This window comes from Leucoraja erinacea, chromosome 27, assembly GCF_028641065.1.
Source record: "Leucoraja erinacea ecotype New England chromosome 27, Leri_hhj_1, whole genome shotgun sequence".
NCBI classification, from domain to species: domain Eukaryota; kingdom Metazoa; phylum Chordata; class Chondrichthyes; order Rajiformes; family Rajidae; genus Leucoraja; species Leucoraja erinaceus.
Window position 1 is genome coordinate 1,331,743 of NC_073403.1, and position 16,864 is coordinate 1,348,606.

The following is a 16,864-nucleotide window of genomic DNA, read 5'->3' on the forward strand; positions in this document are numbered from 1 at the left end:
AGTGCTGAGATAGCACCAAAAAAGGGAAAAGCAGTACATTTCTTTGCAGGAAATGGGAAGTGTTGTTTAATGCTTACGTTCCATTTAAAACGGTACAGACTACTGACGTCTTGGAGTTCATTTTAATTGGTCTTTTGACAATAATTTAAGTGCTAGGGCCATTAACGGTGTCAACGTATTTTCCCCATCATATTTACTGCAGCAAACGGGACTCACTCTGTCGGGTTCACCCCGGATATCGAGTTTGTAAAGGATATCTTTAACACAAGTTCTCCCAGGAGGAGAATCCCAGTAAGGGATACTGACATTGTGTTAACACTATTCCACAAGAGGGCTCCAGTTACATCCTTGAGTTTGGCCGGCTCTCATAAGCAAGTTGTCCTACTGGCGCTGGTTTAGTGCAACAAGTTCAGTCGCTACATATTGCGAAGGGACAGGATGATTACATCTGTAAATAAAACATCATATTTTATGTTTATAATTACTTAAGCACAGGTCTCAGAATAGTTCAAGGCATACCCAGGGACCTTTGGCTATGTGAGGGCACACATATACAACTATATGTCAAGGTCACCAAGAGCTTTTTCAATGCTCTGAACTTGCAATGCATGTTAGTACACAAAAAACGTTATAAAACGTATCCGGTCAGACGATTTCCAGGGATAAAACGGGGTTGATCGATGCAGGAGTAGATACTGATTCCAGATGTCACTGCACCAGGGCTGCTGCAACATCAGCAGCAACGGTTATTAACGTTCCGTTTGGATCACATCCTGACGGCTTCAGCATGGTAAAACACGAACGGGTTTTCCAAACATTTTATAATAACCCAATGCCAGACCAAAGGTATTTGTCAACTCTATTTTATGTTTTATTTATTTATAGTTCCACCCGGGAGGTGTTACTATGATTATTACTTCATTAACAGCATCAGCATGTTCTAAATCAATGTCATGACTGTATGCATTATGAATGTTTTTCCCTCATTTGTCAATGAAGCAGTTGTGGTTGTGTAGACTCGTTTCTCACGGCATGAAATCACAGAGCTTTGAAATCTTCACATAGTCACTCACGTGACTCCGAAGTAACATAGTAAGATTAAACGAGAACTTACCAGTTTGAAGTTTGATCTTCCATTGATCTTTATGAGAGCTCCCAGCCCTCATAAAGGTCATCTGGTAGTCCTAGTCTTCTCTCGGCTTACTATTATACTTCAGTCACTATTATCTGTGGTTTCACACCGCTGCTTTGAAGATTGACGCGCATGTGCACGAGCGGGGTTCTTCACGTAGTTCCTCATCGTAACTCCTCGTAAAATAAAGATCAAACTTCAAACTGGTAAGTTCTCGTTTAATCTTACTATTCTCAAACTCACCCATGATCACCTAGGCGTGCCTCGATACTGGACTCCAGTGGTGAAACACACACTCGCTGAATTCACTTATTTTAGAAAATTGCCACCCATGCCTGCATGAGGTTAGACCTAGTAGTGGATCCACAATTCCTTTATGTGATAGGGCAGAGGCATCTGTAAAGAAGAATAGCAAGAAAAGATCGATAGCATGTTTAATTAATTTAATACGGGGCAAATCCCCAGGTCGCATTTGATGAAGTTGGTTGAACCCAGGTAACAAGAACATGTGGGGGGGTTACAATGGTGCGGCTGGTTGAGCTGCTGCCTCAAAGCACTAGATACCCGGCATTGATCCTCATCTTGGGTACTATTTGGGCGGAGTTTGCACATTCTTCCTGTGGCTATGTGTGTTTCCGCTGGGTGCCCTAGTTTCCTACAACATCCCAAAGACGTGCGGTCTTGTCGGTTAATTGGTCTCTGTAAAATTGCTCCTAGAGTATAGGGAGTTGATGAGAAGGTGGGATAATATATGGCTAGTGTCAATGGGTGATTGGTGGTTGGCCTGGTCGGTGAGGTCTGTTTCCATGCTGTATCCAAACTAAACTAAACCAGTTGAACTAGATTACAGAAGTTCTCTGTAATTTCTGGTTCAGGGAATCTATTATTAACATCCATTACGCACAAGGTAGGATGACGTGCCTTGTTTATATTGGTGGGGAAAAGAATCAATATAACATGCATTTGGTCTATAATTTGATACGATGATATACTAAGGGTTTGGATTAACTTGGCTCTCATGGCTTGTAAAGCTATTGGTCTCTCTTTATTGTTACATGCTGTAAATACTTGCCCCATGTCCATTGATTGTGGTTGTTAAAGTTTCAAAGTAAGTCTTGCTTTTACCAATGTCATTATTGCTGTTTTCTTGAATTTATTGCGATCTTTCACTTCGCACAAGAGCCTCACTCAGTTGAAACTCTGATTAGAGTATGTATTACAACTCAATAATCAGCCCGAAGATAGACACAAAATGCTGGAGTAACTCAGCGGGACAGGCAGCATCCCTGGAGAGAAGGAATGGGTGACGCTTTGGGTCAAGACCCTTCTTCAGAGGAGGAGATGCAGCCTGTTCCGCTGAGTTACTCCAGCATTCTGTGTATCTTCGGTGTAAACCAGCATCTGCAATTCCTTTCTACACATCAATACGCAACCCACTCCACTGGTGAATATTGATTGCGGGATGTTTTTCTTGTATGGTTTAAGTTAGAAGCACGCTTTTTTCACCATTGTTAAATTGTTTATTTTCAGTGAAGGATGTCCGCTTCTAGAACAGCTGAATATATCCTGGTGTGATCAGGTAACAAAGGATGGAATTCAAGCACTGGTGAGGGGCTGCGGTGGACTGAAGGCTCTGTTTCTGAAAGGATGCACACAGGTCGGCACGTGATTTATCATGTACATAGAGCATGCTATATGTCTGGCAGCCAACCCTGCTGCAAAAAATAATTCAGACTAACAATAATCGATAATTGTTCTTTCACCTTTGGGATCCACATCGTTCCTGTTGATATTGTGCTTGTTGTGATTTATAACAAGATGATGGAAGCAAACCAGTTTTGCAAGTAACTATTATTTTTTTTTAATATAACCGCAAATGCTTTAAAAAGCAAAAATCGAACATGTTGCTGCAGATATAATTTTTGGCACGGCTAATTAAACACTGTAAAGACCACATTTTATGGTATGCTATTTTATAATCTTCACCTTCACAATCCTCACTCTCTGTCCATTAGAGCCAGTTTGTCAGTGGTGATATTAGGAGGATTACCGAGGCAAATGGAGTCGAGGCTGAATAGGCTAACTAATGGTTTCATTTTAAATTGTCATTTATGCAAAATGTGAATTCATGCATTGACCGCTATTGTCATTTACTGAAGTCTACTTCCTCAATTAGGTGCTTGTACTTAAAATATTCACTCAGGCGTTTATTTAGCGTTAAATTGAAATTCCACTTTCCCAGTATTGGTATAAAGTTTCACTTGGAGTGGAATTACAGCTGAAAGATATAAGCACCTTAATCTAGAGTCATGGCCACCTCAACACTCGAGTGTAGTGAAGTATAACTTCCTCGAGCTAAGAACCTCCTTAGAATCATGTCGCGTTTACACTTGTTTTTAGTGTTGATGTACTGCTGAAATGGCTTCATGCCAGTTGCCCCTCACCGCTGACTATCTTGCTTGGGTGGAACTATTACTGGACTAATGAAAAACTGTTCGAACCACATTGCCTCCACTCCAGAACCAAGGACATCTCAAACTTAGTCGCCTTTGTGTAGGTGGTACTGTTGCAGACTAGGGGGCAGAGCTTCAAATCATCATTGACTCGTGCATTTAGCATTGGAGGATGGGCCTTGCACTCAACACCAGTAAGACAGAGGTCCCCTACCAACCTGCTACCGTACAGCACCATCCTCCTACTATAAAGTTCATGGGACACTCGGACCACTTCTCCATCTTAGGAGCCACCTCCCAATAAAGTCTATGTGCCAGTGCAGCCTTTAACTGAAAAAAAAAGCTGTTTTAAGTTCAAAATGTTTGAATTTCAGAGTTTCTAAGTTTGAATTTCAAAGTCAAATCCAGTGCATCATAATTGATAGGCAGTAATGATTCTGTCTTCCTGTGTGCTTCCAAGACTTGGATCTCCAATAGCAGGCACTGGATAGATGCCACTTCTGCTGTCATTGCAACGTTCCAAATTCATGAAAGTTAACTAACTAAAGTCATTGTGAGAAAGAGAACTCGGCATGGAGCCCCCAGATGAACTCATTCAGCTGTCTTGGGCAAGCCATGGTGTTTACAGGGCTGACAAACAACTCCCGAGAGAGAAGTTTTACCATGAAGTTCATCATAGGGAGAGATTACCAGGTGGACAGAGGAAAACATTCAAAGATACTCCAAAAGCCTCCTCGATGAAGGTGAGAGGCAGTAGGAGTGTTTGGCAGAGAAATGCAACATTCCACTGATTTCTACACTAGTGAAGTAACTTTCTGGACGGCACTGATAATCTGGGGATCATGCATCAAGACTGCACAGAAGGGGTGCATCATCCTCCGTAAGACCAGTCACCTGTCCCGTCAGGCATCTCTTGACCCATCTGTGGTGGTGATATTGGCCTCGTTAAAGCAAGTTATCATTGATCTTGAGGGACAATAACAACATTTGAAAGACGCTTGGACAGGTACTTGGATAGGAAAGGTTTAGAACGATATGGACCAAATGCAAGTAAAATGGGACTAGCGACGCTGGGGCATCCTGGTTAGCATGAATGAGATGGCCCGAAGGGCCTGTTTCCATGATGTATGGCTCTGTGACTCAAAGATGGACACCATGACGCATCTGAGTGTTCCATTTTGATATTATTCCAATTATTTTTTATCTAAACCGCCAATATTACAGTTCAAGATTCAAGATTCAATTTAAATTGTCACATGCACCAATTAAGGTACAATAAAATTTGAGTTGCCATATAAAATAAAAAGCAAAAATACAGACTGCTGGCGAGGCGGCCATTACGGGCACCACCGGTGGTTCTCTTTATGAGGAAAAATGATTTCTAGCAGAAAATGTTCGGAATATTTGGGCCAGGCCACATCTGTGGAAGAGGAACCACTGCTCCCTGCATCTCAAAGTGTTCTGATGCCATTTTTAGTTTAGTTGTGTCTAACAATGCAACAGAATCTTGAATATACAGCATTGAAGGTTGGATCCAGTAATGACTGAATTGGTATGTCTACCACTTTAATATATGGTTAACACTAATTTCCTTATATTAATCTGTGAGTTTTGAAATAACTTGTACTTGCTTTCTGCACACAGCTTGAAGATGAAGCTTTGAAGTACATTGGTGCTCACTGTCCCGAGCTGGTCACTCTGAACCTTCAGACTTGCTCTGTAAGTGAAACTGATGGGAAAGTGAAAACTGCTTGTAAAAACATTAAAAAACAAATGATGCTAAACATTGCTAAGTCTCTGTGGATTTCAGAGAAGCAAAATACTTTTAATACAAGTGCAAGGAATATTATTTCAAAGCTGCACCCTCATTTTATGGAGCATAGGTTACATTGATAATCTGAATGTAGACAAAAATGCTGGAGAAACTCAGTGGGTGAGGCAGCATCTATGGAGCGAAGGAATAGGTGACGTTTCGGGTCGAGACCCTTCAAGATTTGGTCAAAAACCCAGATAATTCGCACTATTTTGCCTCAAACGTTTGGACAATTAGACCCACATTAATGATTGTTCAGCTGTGACAAGGTCTTGCCCTCTTAGTCAGAAAGCCTGTTTCTGTTAGAAATTATTTTCCTTCAATTATTTCCCCTCCATTGCCTTGGTAGGAACCATTATTTGGTGCGTGGGAAGGAGGAGGTGTGGGGTGGGAGGAATTCCTAAGGGTGAAAATGACCCTTGGGTTCTTTGCCCAACTAGTGTATGAGCTTAGTACTCACACGAGTCTACCCGCTGGTTCTATAACAACATAGGGCAAGTTGACCAGGCCATTTCTTATTCTCAGCTGGCAATTGGTGCTGATTTCAATAGTTGTTGCTTGTTCAAGAAAGAGCTAAAACATATTTTCTATAGAACAGAGAAAAGTATAGCAAAGGAACAAGCCCTTCAGCCCATAATGTCTCTGCCTAACATGTTGCTAAACTATACTAATTTCACCTGCCTGTGCATGATCCATATCCCACCATTCTCTGCATATTCATGTGCCTGTCTGAAATAATGCCTCCACCACTACTGCACTTCCAGACAATCACCCACTGTTTACAAATAAAATTGCCCTACTTGTCTCCTTTAAACTTTGCTAATCTTATGCCCCTGTCCCACTTAGGAAACCTGAATGGAAACCTCTGGAGACTTTGCACCCCACCCAAGGTTTCTGTGCGGTTCCCGGAGGTTTTTGTCAGTCTTCCTACCTGTTTCCACCACCTGCAACCTCCGACAACCACCTGCAACCTCCGGGAACCGCACGGAAACCTTGGGTGGCGTGCAAAGTCTCCAGAGGTTTCCGTTCAGGTTTCCTAAGTGGGACAGGGGCATTACTTTAAAGCTATGCCTTCTAGTCTTTGACAGTTTCACCCTGGGGAAAAGGTTCTGACTGTCTACCCTATGTATGCCTCACACAATTATCTATACTTCTATCTATCTGGTCACCCCTCTGCCTCCTTTCTCATCTGTTACCCAATCTCCAGTGCCATAAATACACACTTTGGTTAAGTTACAGGTGTAGTAATCTAGAACCTCTGATGTCCCTCGGACTATTGCTGGCTTTACCTTGCACTAAACGTTATTCCCTTATGTATCTGTCCAATGTAAATGGATCGATTGTAATCATGTATTGTCTTTTGCCTGACTGGTCAGCACGCAACAAAAAGCTTTTCACTGTACCTCGGCACACGTGACAGTTAACTAAACTGAGTTGCATTAGAATCCTAGATGTAATCCAAAACACATTCCAACCCCATGACGGCAGCCAAAGAATGTAAACTTATATAGCTAAATAAATTTAGAATATAAAGATAGTAATCAGTAGGTTTTGAAACTATTGATTGTCCTAAAAATCCATCTTGTTCACTTCAAGAAGGACATCTGCACTGCTTAAACATTTTAGGCCTTTTTGTTACTCTAGATTGTTTAGTTTGGAGATACAGCATGGAAACAGACCCTTCGGCCCATCGAGTCTGCACCGACCAGCGATCCCCGCATACTTATACTATCCTACACACACACACACACAATGGACAATTTACACTTATACCAAGCCAATTAACCTACAAACCTGTATGTCTTAGGAGTGTGGGTGGGAACTGAAGATCTTGGAGAAAACCTTCACGGTCACGGGGAGAACGTACAAACTCCGTACTGACTGTACAAAATCCGTAGTCTGGATTGAAACCGGGTCTACGGCGCTGCAAGGCAGCATCACTACTGCTGGAACACAACTGACTGACAAGTTAGTCAGATCAGCAGTGGTTAATGGTGGATAATAAATGTCAACCTTGCTTAGAATTGAATGAAATGCACAATAATGCTTGTCTCTGCATTGGCTGTGAGAATTGCTGTGCAGCTCCTGGTATTCACAGACAACCATAAACCCTAATAGCAGTTGAGGAGGCCATTCATTCCATCTCGTCTGGGGCTTCTCAGTATAGTATTGACAGTCCCATTTCCTCACTTTTTCCCAAAAGTCCCACAAAATATTTTTCCTTGCGGACTTGCACAATACCTCTTTGAAAGCCTTGACTATCCATTTCAACGGCTTCTGCAGGCTAAGAGTTCCAGATCATAACTACTCTGACAGAAGCAGATCAGATCTGAACAAGATCTTGGGAAGTAGTGTGGTTCACACAATCCCTCAACTCTGCTCTTTCCTACACTATGATCATGGCTGATCCGATCTTTGGCTTCTCTCTACATTCCTGTCATCTGAGACATAAGCAAGCTAAAGGGTTCTGCTTCAGCTCTTTAACAAACAGATATCGTTGATATTACAATATATAAGCATACTTTTCATAATCCTTTATAGCTGCACTACTTTTAGCGAATTGATAAATATTATAAATAGTGGAGCTGCTGAACAATAAACTATCCAGGTTGCTACGTTGAAACATGTAGGTGAAAGTATTTCTTTCCTTCACCCTCAACGTAAAAAACGATATAAATGCCATATTCTCCAACCACTGAACATTGCAGTAATCTATTTGAAGCACAAATTGAATCATTTCAAATCTGCTTCCAAATCTTCAAGCTCTTAAATTTCTTAGTCTGTGAGGCCCATCTGATGCTTGATCTTTTTTTAGTTATGAATGTGTAATCGCAGTTTACTGTGCGTGCAATCCTCCAACTGAGTATAATTTGTGTTACCAAGTCTTGTCATTGTATGAATGTCATAATATTTTAGTTCTCATTACCAGTGGGAAGATCAAAGCTTTTGGCAGTAATAAAAACGTGTTTTACCCAACACATCTGCATATAATTCCTTGAATTCCTTGCCCACTTCAGCCACTCTCCTCCATTCTCATTTACCTGGAAGAAAGGTTATAACTTTGACTAATGAGATCAGCTGCATTTCAAACCTTTTAAAGTATCGTTTTAGGGGATGGAGGTCTGTAAAGTCCATTTAATGTTTCTCTCCCAGCTCCGTGATTCTTCTCTCCTCTGTTCTGCCCGCTTTATTTAATTTCCTTTTGTCTATCTCTAACATTGTATGCTGTCCAAAAGGGGGAATGCTTTATTCCTCTGGAATCTGACAGTCAAGAAGTGAACGGAAATGGCCAAGTTGTACTGCTGTTTTATTTTCCCTCCAGTGAGTGACGATCAGGAAGCTGTTGAACCACCTGTGGCACAGCATTGCATCTCATGAACACCTCAAATATCCCTATAAAATGTTACTTTCGTTGTGATTTTCTTTTGCAGCAGATCACAGACGAGGGGCTGATAACGATTTGTAGAGGATGCCATAAACTGCAGTCACTCTGTGTCTCTGGCTGCAGTAACATCACGGATGCTATTTTGAATGCATTGGGACAGAATTGCATTCGACTTAGGTAGGCATGAAGCAGTGGCCACTTCTGTGTGTACATGGCTGAGGTGTGACTAATATGTTATACTTCCTTGCATACTTGCCTCCATTCTCTGGCAACCATTTTCACTGGCATGTAGGGAGTTTGTCAGCTGTGTGCATTGAACATGACTTGCATCATGAAAAGAGATTACGGAAAGACTGATCTTACTGTTACACTATACGATAGATTCTTGTTTTAAACTGAAGATTCCAGAAAGAATATTATACTAACTCTGACGAGTACAGCTTTATCCGACAGGATAAAAAACGCATTACTGTTATTAATTTAACTGTTATTTCTTGAAGCAAGGGGGCTTAAATTAAGGACAAAGTAAACAACTTATTTATCATTTTTTATTGTTATCATTTATTATTGTTGCCAATTATCTGGCAATTTGACAAACATCTCAGTCCCCATTATCGCAGTAGACAATTTTTTATAAATGGTACATGCTTCTCTTGTGGTGTGTGTGTGTGAGTATATGTGATGTTCAAACTGTCCAACAGATATCAAAGGATAAAACGGTGAGATTGCTGGACAAATATTTACTACTTTAATTTTATTTTTCAGAATATTAGAGATTGCTAGATGTTCGCAGTTAACAGATGTGGGATTCACCACGTTAGCCCGAGTAAGTGCACCAATAACCTGGCAGCCACCTTGTGCACTGAATTGATATTTTGCAAGGCTGGAGGGTAATTGTCTTGCTCATGATGAGTGCACAGTCTAGCAGACTACGTCAAGTCAACTGAGGTCACAAAGAGTTTTTTGTTTTGAAGCGTTTATAACAAGAGCATTGTTGAAATCAATCAACCTTGGAGTAAAGTATTGCGGTTGGCAATTTGTGCCAAACTATTTCCAGGGAGGAGTGGGGGAAAATGTGAATCAATGAACGATACTGGTTCTGCAGCTTATATAAAGCTTTAGTGCAGATCAAGGCTTTTTGCTGAAATTCAGCTTTGATAAAATAATTCAATGTCCAGATGCCAATTCCACAAAAGATATAACTTGTAGCCAAAACGAAGCTGAGCAGTATGAGAGAGGTAATTAGAAAATTTATATATATATATCCTGTTGTTCTTTGCAGAATTGCCATGAGCTTGAGAAGATGGACCTGGAAGAGTGTGTTCAGGTGAATGTTATCTTAGTAATGTTTTTACTTTCTTTGGTCTTTATAACGAATGATGGATATATTTTTAAAGCAGAAATTACCCAGCAGATCTGGCAGCATCTGGGGTGTTGAAAGAAAAACACAGTTAATGTTTCAGGTTGAAACCCCTCCAGTGATTAATCATGTTATGTCAGATTTTGGTATTGACCATCCTTTAACACCAGGTTTTAACGCGAAGATGATGTTAAATATGAACCTAAGTTTGCTGAAGAAAGCTGAGAATATGAAATCCCAACCAGAAGTGCCAACTACCAAGTTCATGTCAGGAGCAGAATTAGGCCGTTCCGCCCATCGAGTCTACTCCACCATTCAATCATGGCTGTTCTATCTTTCCCTCTCAAACCCATTGTCCTGCTTTCTCCACACCCTTTCTAATCAAGAATTTGTCAATCTCCACTTTAAAAATACCCCCCGACTTGGCCTCCACAGCTAACTGTGGTAATGAATTCCACAGATTCACAACCCTCTGATTAAATTCGGAATTCCGAATCCGACCTTTCTGTCCTGGGCCTCCTCCATGGCCAGAGTGAGCACCACCGGAAATTGGAGGAGCAGCACCTCATATTCCGCTTGGGCAGTTTGCCCCTTGCGGCATAAACATTGACTTCTCCAATTTCCGGTAGCCCCTTGCTGTCTCCTCCCCTTCTCAGCTCTCCCTCAGCCCTGTGGCTGCTCCTCTTCCTTTATCTTTCCTTCTCCTCTTCCCCCCCCCCCCCCCACCCTACATCAGTCTGAAGAAGGGTTTTGGCCCGAAATGTTGCCCATTTCCTTCACTCCATAGATGCTGCTGCACCCGCTGAGTTTCTCCAGCACTTTTGTCTATCTTCGATTTTCCAGCATCTGCAGTTCCTTCTTAAATACTGTTATCAGATACTATGGGACCATGAAGCTTATCCCAAAGAAACAGATAATGGGCTGGAGTGCGCTGACTTTTAGCTGGCGGTTGCATTGAGTAATGCCAGTATCACACGTATCAGTGCAGATGTACTGACTCCCTAAATAGCACGTCGTCCATGTGATCGAAGATAGGTGCAAAGTGCTGGAGTAGCTCAGTCGGTCAGGCAGCATCTTGGGAGAAAAAGGATGGGTTGTCCAGATTAACCAGCATGTGCAGTTCTTTTCAAAATATACATTTTGATTGCTGAATTCCTTGAGTTGAGATTCCAGTATTACTCTTTGGCCTCTCAAAGCTGATGTATGGTGCAGTCTTGTTCATTTCAATTGATTTGAACAGGTTGAATGCACACTACCTTTTCCCAGAGTTGGAATCAAAAACTAGGGGACATAATTTTAAGGTGAGGGAGCAAGATTTAATAGGAACCAGAAGGGTAATTTTTCTTTACACAGAGGGTGGAGGATATATAGTTCGAACTGCCCAAGGTGGTAGTTGAGGTAGGTACTATCATAACGTTCAAGAGCCATTTGTACAGGCACATAGATAGGATCGGTTTTGAGCGTTATATAGGCCTAGTGCAGGCAAGTGGAGCGAGTGTAGATGAGGTCTCTAGGTCGGTGTGGGCAAATTGGGCCAAAGGGCCTGCTTACACATCGTATGACTGACTATGACTATCTGTCATAACCTTGGTATCTATTACTTTTCCTAGAAAAAAATGGATATAATTTTGTAGCTTGTGATACTTTTTATATTAAAATAAGTCTGTTTATTTCCAAGAAAAGGCAGGCTCTTCAGTTCTTTGTGGCTTTTGATATTTATCTTGTATTCATCACAATTTTGGTTGAATGGCATGGTTGGGTTTTAATTTTGGAAAGTGACAAAATGGCTCAGTGGAAAAACAAACACTTCAGTGAAATCTATAGAACTATGTGAAATTCTGTTTAAACACTTCATATCTTTTCGTTTCTTTAACACATTTGTGCACTAAAGCTGTTAATTGAATTTGCAGCTTGTCATGTGTGCCCTGTAACAATTAGTTTATTTTTCCTATACTCTTTCCCTTTCCTGAAGATGGTGACTCTTGAATAAGTTTGTACTTCATGAGTTCCTGTCTAAGATCTATGACTCAGATTATTCTTTCCATAAGATGTTGAGGCGGGGTGAGTTTTCATCAGCTAAAGACATCAACTCTAAACTGTTGTTTAATGTGCCCCCTCTAATTGGAAATTTGGTAGCTAAAACCTGGACATCCTTAAAGTATATAATGGCAATGGGAGGCTGCTGCCTATGCACTTTATGCTTGTATACTCTGTTTAGGCATAGTCTGAATACTTTTCTATCATATCATAATGGCATGTAAGTATATTAATACTCCAAGTTATGGTAGGCAAATTATTGCAGTTTTACCTTCCTATCTCATAGGAAGGCCGTGGTAGCTATTTGAACTGCTGATGCAATATATCTCAGTAACCCATATTCAGTTATTTTCTTATTTTTCTCTTGCAGATTACAGACAATACTTTAATACAGCTTTCTATTTACTGTCCACGGCTCCAAGTGTTGGTGAGTAGAAACAGGGAGCAAGTAGTGACCGTGTCAACAAACATTGTGCTGGGGGAACTCAGTGGGTAACACAGCCTCTGTGGGTTAAAGGAATGGTTAGCATTTTGGGTCAAAACCCTGCATCAGGATTCCTTCCACTCACCTAGTCATGCTCCCCACCCCACCCCAGCTGAGTTCCTCCAACAGATTGGTTGTTGCTCCAGATTCCAAACATCTATATTCTCTTGTGTCCCCATTCACCGTGTCACGTCTCATCACTATTCAGTTTGGTTCTGACTCCCTCTTACTGCAAAACTTCAATCACTGATAATGTCCTTGCTGAATGGACAACTTTAGACTTTAGAGATATAGCGTGGAAACAGGCTCTTTGGCCCACTGAGTCCGTGCCCACAAGCGATCACTCTTACTTACACTAGCACTATCCTACACACTGGGGACAATTTACAGAAGTCAATTAACCTACCAAGCCTGTATGTCATTGGGATGTGGGAGGAAACCGGAGCACCTGGAGAAAACCCACGGGGTCACGGAGAACGTACCAACTCTGTACAGACAGCACCCATGGTCAGGATCTGAACCGTGTCGCTTGTGCCTTAAGGCAGCAACTACACTGCTGTGCAATTGTGTCCGGGCCCAGTGTTTCTTGAGTTTCACATTTCTACTACTATGAAAGAAAATGGGTCTGATATAATTCCCAATGAACCGACCACTAATTTTGAGACAAGGACCCTTGTTCCCGGTTTGCTATTGTAAAAGAAACCTTGACTTTTATCATCTGGATGCCCGCAGCGGCGACTGCGGAGGGTTGAGGTCCCGACCACGGGGGAAAATGGAGGAGGACTGGCCAAATGTTGTGCCTTCCACCATAGTGATGAATGCTGTGGTGGATGTTTGTGTTCAAATTTGATTGTGTTTTTGTGTGTTCTTTCTCATTGTACCGCTGCTGGCAAATTCATTTCACTTGCACTTTATGTGCAATGTGACGAATAAAACTGATTGTATTGTATTGTATTGTATTGTAGTTAACACCTACCTTTTGCTTGTCAACTGCTTTGATCATCAAAGTTTGATGGTGTTGATCGGCAAATATCTGGCATCTGTTGTCACTTGCATTCTGACCAAATAACATATAAAGAGTTGGATCCTCGAACAATGACTTTGTTTAAAAGATAGTTAGTTAAGTAAATTAGTGGGAGGGGGGTGGAGGGGTTCTCTCCATTTGAAAGTTGACAAAATGTTTGCCATTTATTAGTTCTGTTTGACTCCTTTGCCTTTTCTTCTTGCCTCTGCCTGCATTCTTTCCCCTGAAATATATTTGATGGCTCCTCCATTGTGTGAAACTGTTTGAGAGAGAACATAAGCTTCCAGCGACTTGTCAAGCAAAGACCACATTACCAACTGGGCTGTGGGCTTGCTGGTCTAACCTTTGTGAATCCACTGTTTAAGAAAGAACTGCAGAAAAATCGAAGGTAGACAAAAATGCTGGAGAAACTCAGCGGGCGAGGCAGCATCTATGGAGCGAAGGAAATAGGTGATGTTTTGGGCCTCGCCCCCGAAACGTCACCTATTCCTTCGCTCCATAGATGCTGCCTCGCCCGCTGAGTTTCTCCTGCATTTTTGTCTACCTTTGTAAACTCACTGGTACTTTAAGCTATTTTGCCAAATACATTGAAGTACTCTCAGCTTGAAATATGAACACATCTGCCTTTTGTGTCCAAATTAGTTCATATATCTACCAATCAGCAGAAATTGTATCTCCAATTCTTCACTGACAACCTATGCTTAAACTCTGTAAATGGAGACAAATATATACTTCATAAATAATATATGCTTCAAGAAATATACATTTCAAGAAATATATTACATAACCCCCAATTACTGTAAATTTGTCTATTTTAAGAAATATTTGTCTTTGCTGTCCCTCTAATTTTGTTCCGTTTTATAGTTTTGTTCTTGTGGTCATGTTTGTCAAATGCACCCTTTTCTGCAGTTTTCCTGATCTCAGTTTTCATAATCACTTGCTTTTCTATGGCTCACGGTTTTTCTCAGCGACTGAGTTTTAGAATCTGATGTCTGCTCTTTTCTGCTTCCCCATGGACAACAACTGCCGGAAGGCAGAACGTTCTGAAGTGTTTGGAGTGTGACTAAACATCCTTTGCAGGAAACCTTCATTTGGTAGAAAAACAAGTCTCAGATTGTAGAAGAAAACTATTATTTCTGCAGTAAAGGAGCCTGCGCTTTGGGGGACAAGATTTAGAAGCTAATTCAAATCCTAAATGTTAAATCCTTCCTGGCCGTATCCCATTAACATCCGTTCCAGGCCAGTATTCCACTGAAATACACAGACCACTGACAGATGTGCACCACCCCCTTCTCTTGCTACCTGAATCCCACTCTCTGAATTCCTTCCCTAATTCCTTCTGCCTCAACTCTATTCCTCAACTCTTCTTTTCAACTCCTTTTAGAATGATCGTGCTTTCACTTCAGAGTTGCAGTTGCAGCACAGAAGCCGGCCCACTGGCTCACTAAGTCCGCCCCAACCAGTAATCACCCGTAGACTAACCTACACACACTAGGGACAATTTCTACAACATACCAAAGCCAATTAACCAACAAACCTGTGCATCTTTGGAGTGCGGGAGGAAACCGGAGCATCCGGAGAAAGCCCACACAGTCGCAGGGAGAACGTACAACTCCGTACATTCAGACAGTCAGGATCGAACCCGGGTCCCTGGCGCTGTAAGGCAGCAACTCTACCGCTGCACTACTGTGCTGCCCCAATTCAATTCCTGCTCTAATCTGTTTTCTCATTCCATTTGCTTTCTGGAACTTATGTTGAAAACATTGAATATAAGTTGTTCACAGCGCAATTTTCCCCTCTGCAGAGTTTGTCTCACTGTGAATTGATCACTGACGACGGTATCCGCCATCTTGGGAACGGGGCCTGTGCTCATGACAGATTGGAAGTGATAGAATTGGATAACTGCCCGCTGATCACAGACGCCTCGCTGGAGCATCTAAAGAACTGTCACAGTCTGGAGAGGATAGAGCTGTACGATTGTCAACAGATAACACGTGCTGGGATCAAGAGACTCCGAGTAAGCATGGTGTTCTGTCCAAGTGATTGGACTTCTACTTATGTCTATCTTAGAGTATGGGTTATAACGTCCCAATCCGTCCTCCAGCTGTTAATTGATGTGTTGGAGATACGAAAAGGGGGACGTTGTAGTTGTAGATGGTTGTGTGTAAGGAGTTTTATCTGAACACTGCAAATAATTGTCTGAGTTGAGCAATATAAATGAAAGAAGTCAAAATGGTGGGAGTCGAGGGCAAACCAGTATCTTAATACTTCACAAATTAACGGATCAGAAATAAATTGAAGTAAATATTTCATATCACTTAAGAGCCTGTCCCACTTACGTGATTTTTTTCGGCGACTTGCCGACACCCGTCATAGTCACAGCAGGTTGCCGAAAATGTTAAAAATCCAGCGGCGACCAGAAAAAGGAACGACTCTTTGGGCGACTACTCAGCGGCGACCGTACAGGCCCTGTCACCCGGTGACTATGATGGGTGCCAACAAGTTGCCTGAACAAACACGTATGTGGGACATGCCTTTAAGTGACTAACATTGGCCCAGACATTGTTGGTCAAAGAGCCAGTTTCTGTACTTTGTTCTATGCTCAATCGGATAGTGACATTCATCTGCAGTAAGGCAGGTAAGAGAGCTTATACTATATATTTTTAAAAGAACTACTTGAATTTATGTAGCAACTTTAACATTGCAAAATGCCTCGGGGTATCTAGTTAACAAAATTTAAAGTGAATTAGGACTGGTCAGAGTTAGGGTTCGAAGGAGCTTTGTGTAGAAATGTGAAAGGGGGAAAATAAGTGTGGGAGTGGGCCATTCAGCCCTTCAAGCTTGTGTTGCCATTCAGTATGATTGTGGCTGGTCCTCCATCACATTTCTTATTGTGTCCCCCCCCCTATGCTTTTTGTGTCTAGATACCTATCATCACCTTGTATACACCAAGCAACAATGCCTTTTGTGGCAGAGACATTTTTCTCTGTTCAATCTGAAATGTCTTGCAAGTGTGTAAATGTGCATACAATATACAAATTAACTGGTAACATTGGGATTTAAAGGATATGTTTGGGAAAGGCTGTGGCAATTTTTTGTACCTGTCTGATTTGTGGTTTAGGTTTATTATTGGCACGTGTGCTAAGGTGCAGTGAAAAGCTTTGCTTTGCGTACTA

At 41.6% G+C, this 16,864-nt stretch overlaps 1 protein-coding gene across 3 annotated transcripts in view; it reads left to right on the plus strand.

The window, feature by feature from the left end:
• The window catches only part of LOC129710080 (F-box/LRR-repeat protein 20), a 105,338-nt gene that overhangs the window by 81,678 nt on the left and 6,796 nt on the right, over window positions 1–16,864 (plus strand). For all 3 annotated transcript variants that reach the window (XM_055656792.1, XM_055656789.1, XM_055656790.1), the window contains exons 8-14: window positions 2,663–2,789; window positions 5,230–5,304; window positions 8,830–8,960; window positions 9,549–9,609; window positions 10,066–10,110; window positions 12,551–12,607; window positions 15,493–15,705. In XM_055656792.1, the coding sequence (XP_055512767.1) occupies window positions 2,663–2,789; window positions 5,230–5,304; window positions 8,830–8,960; window positions 9,549–9,609; window positions 10,066–10,110; window positions 12,551–12,607; window positions 15,493–15,705 (709 nt within the window). The remainder of the gene's footprint in view (window positions 1–2,662; window positions 2,790–5,229; window positions 5,305–8,829; window positions 8,961–9,548; window positions 9,610–10,065; window positions 10,111–12,550; window positions 12,608–15,492; window positions 15,706–16,864) is intronic.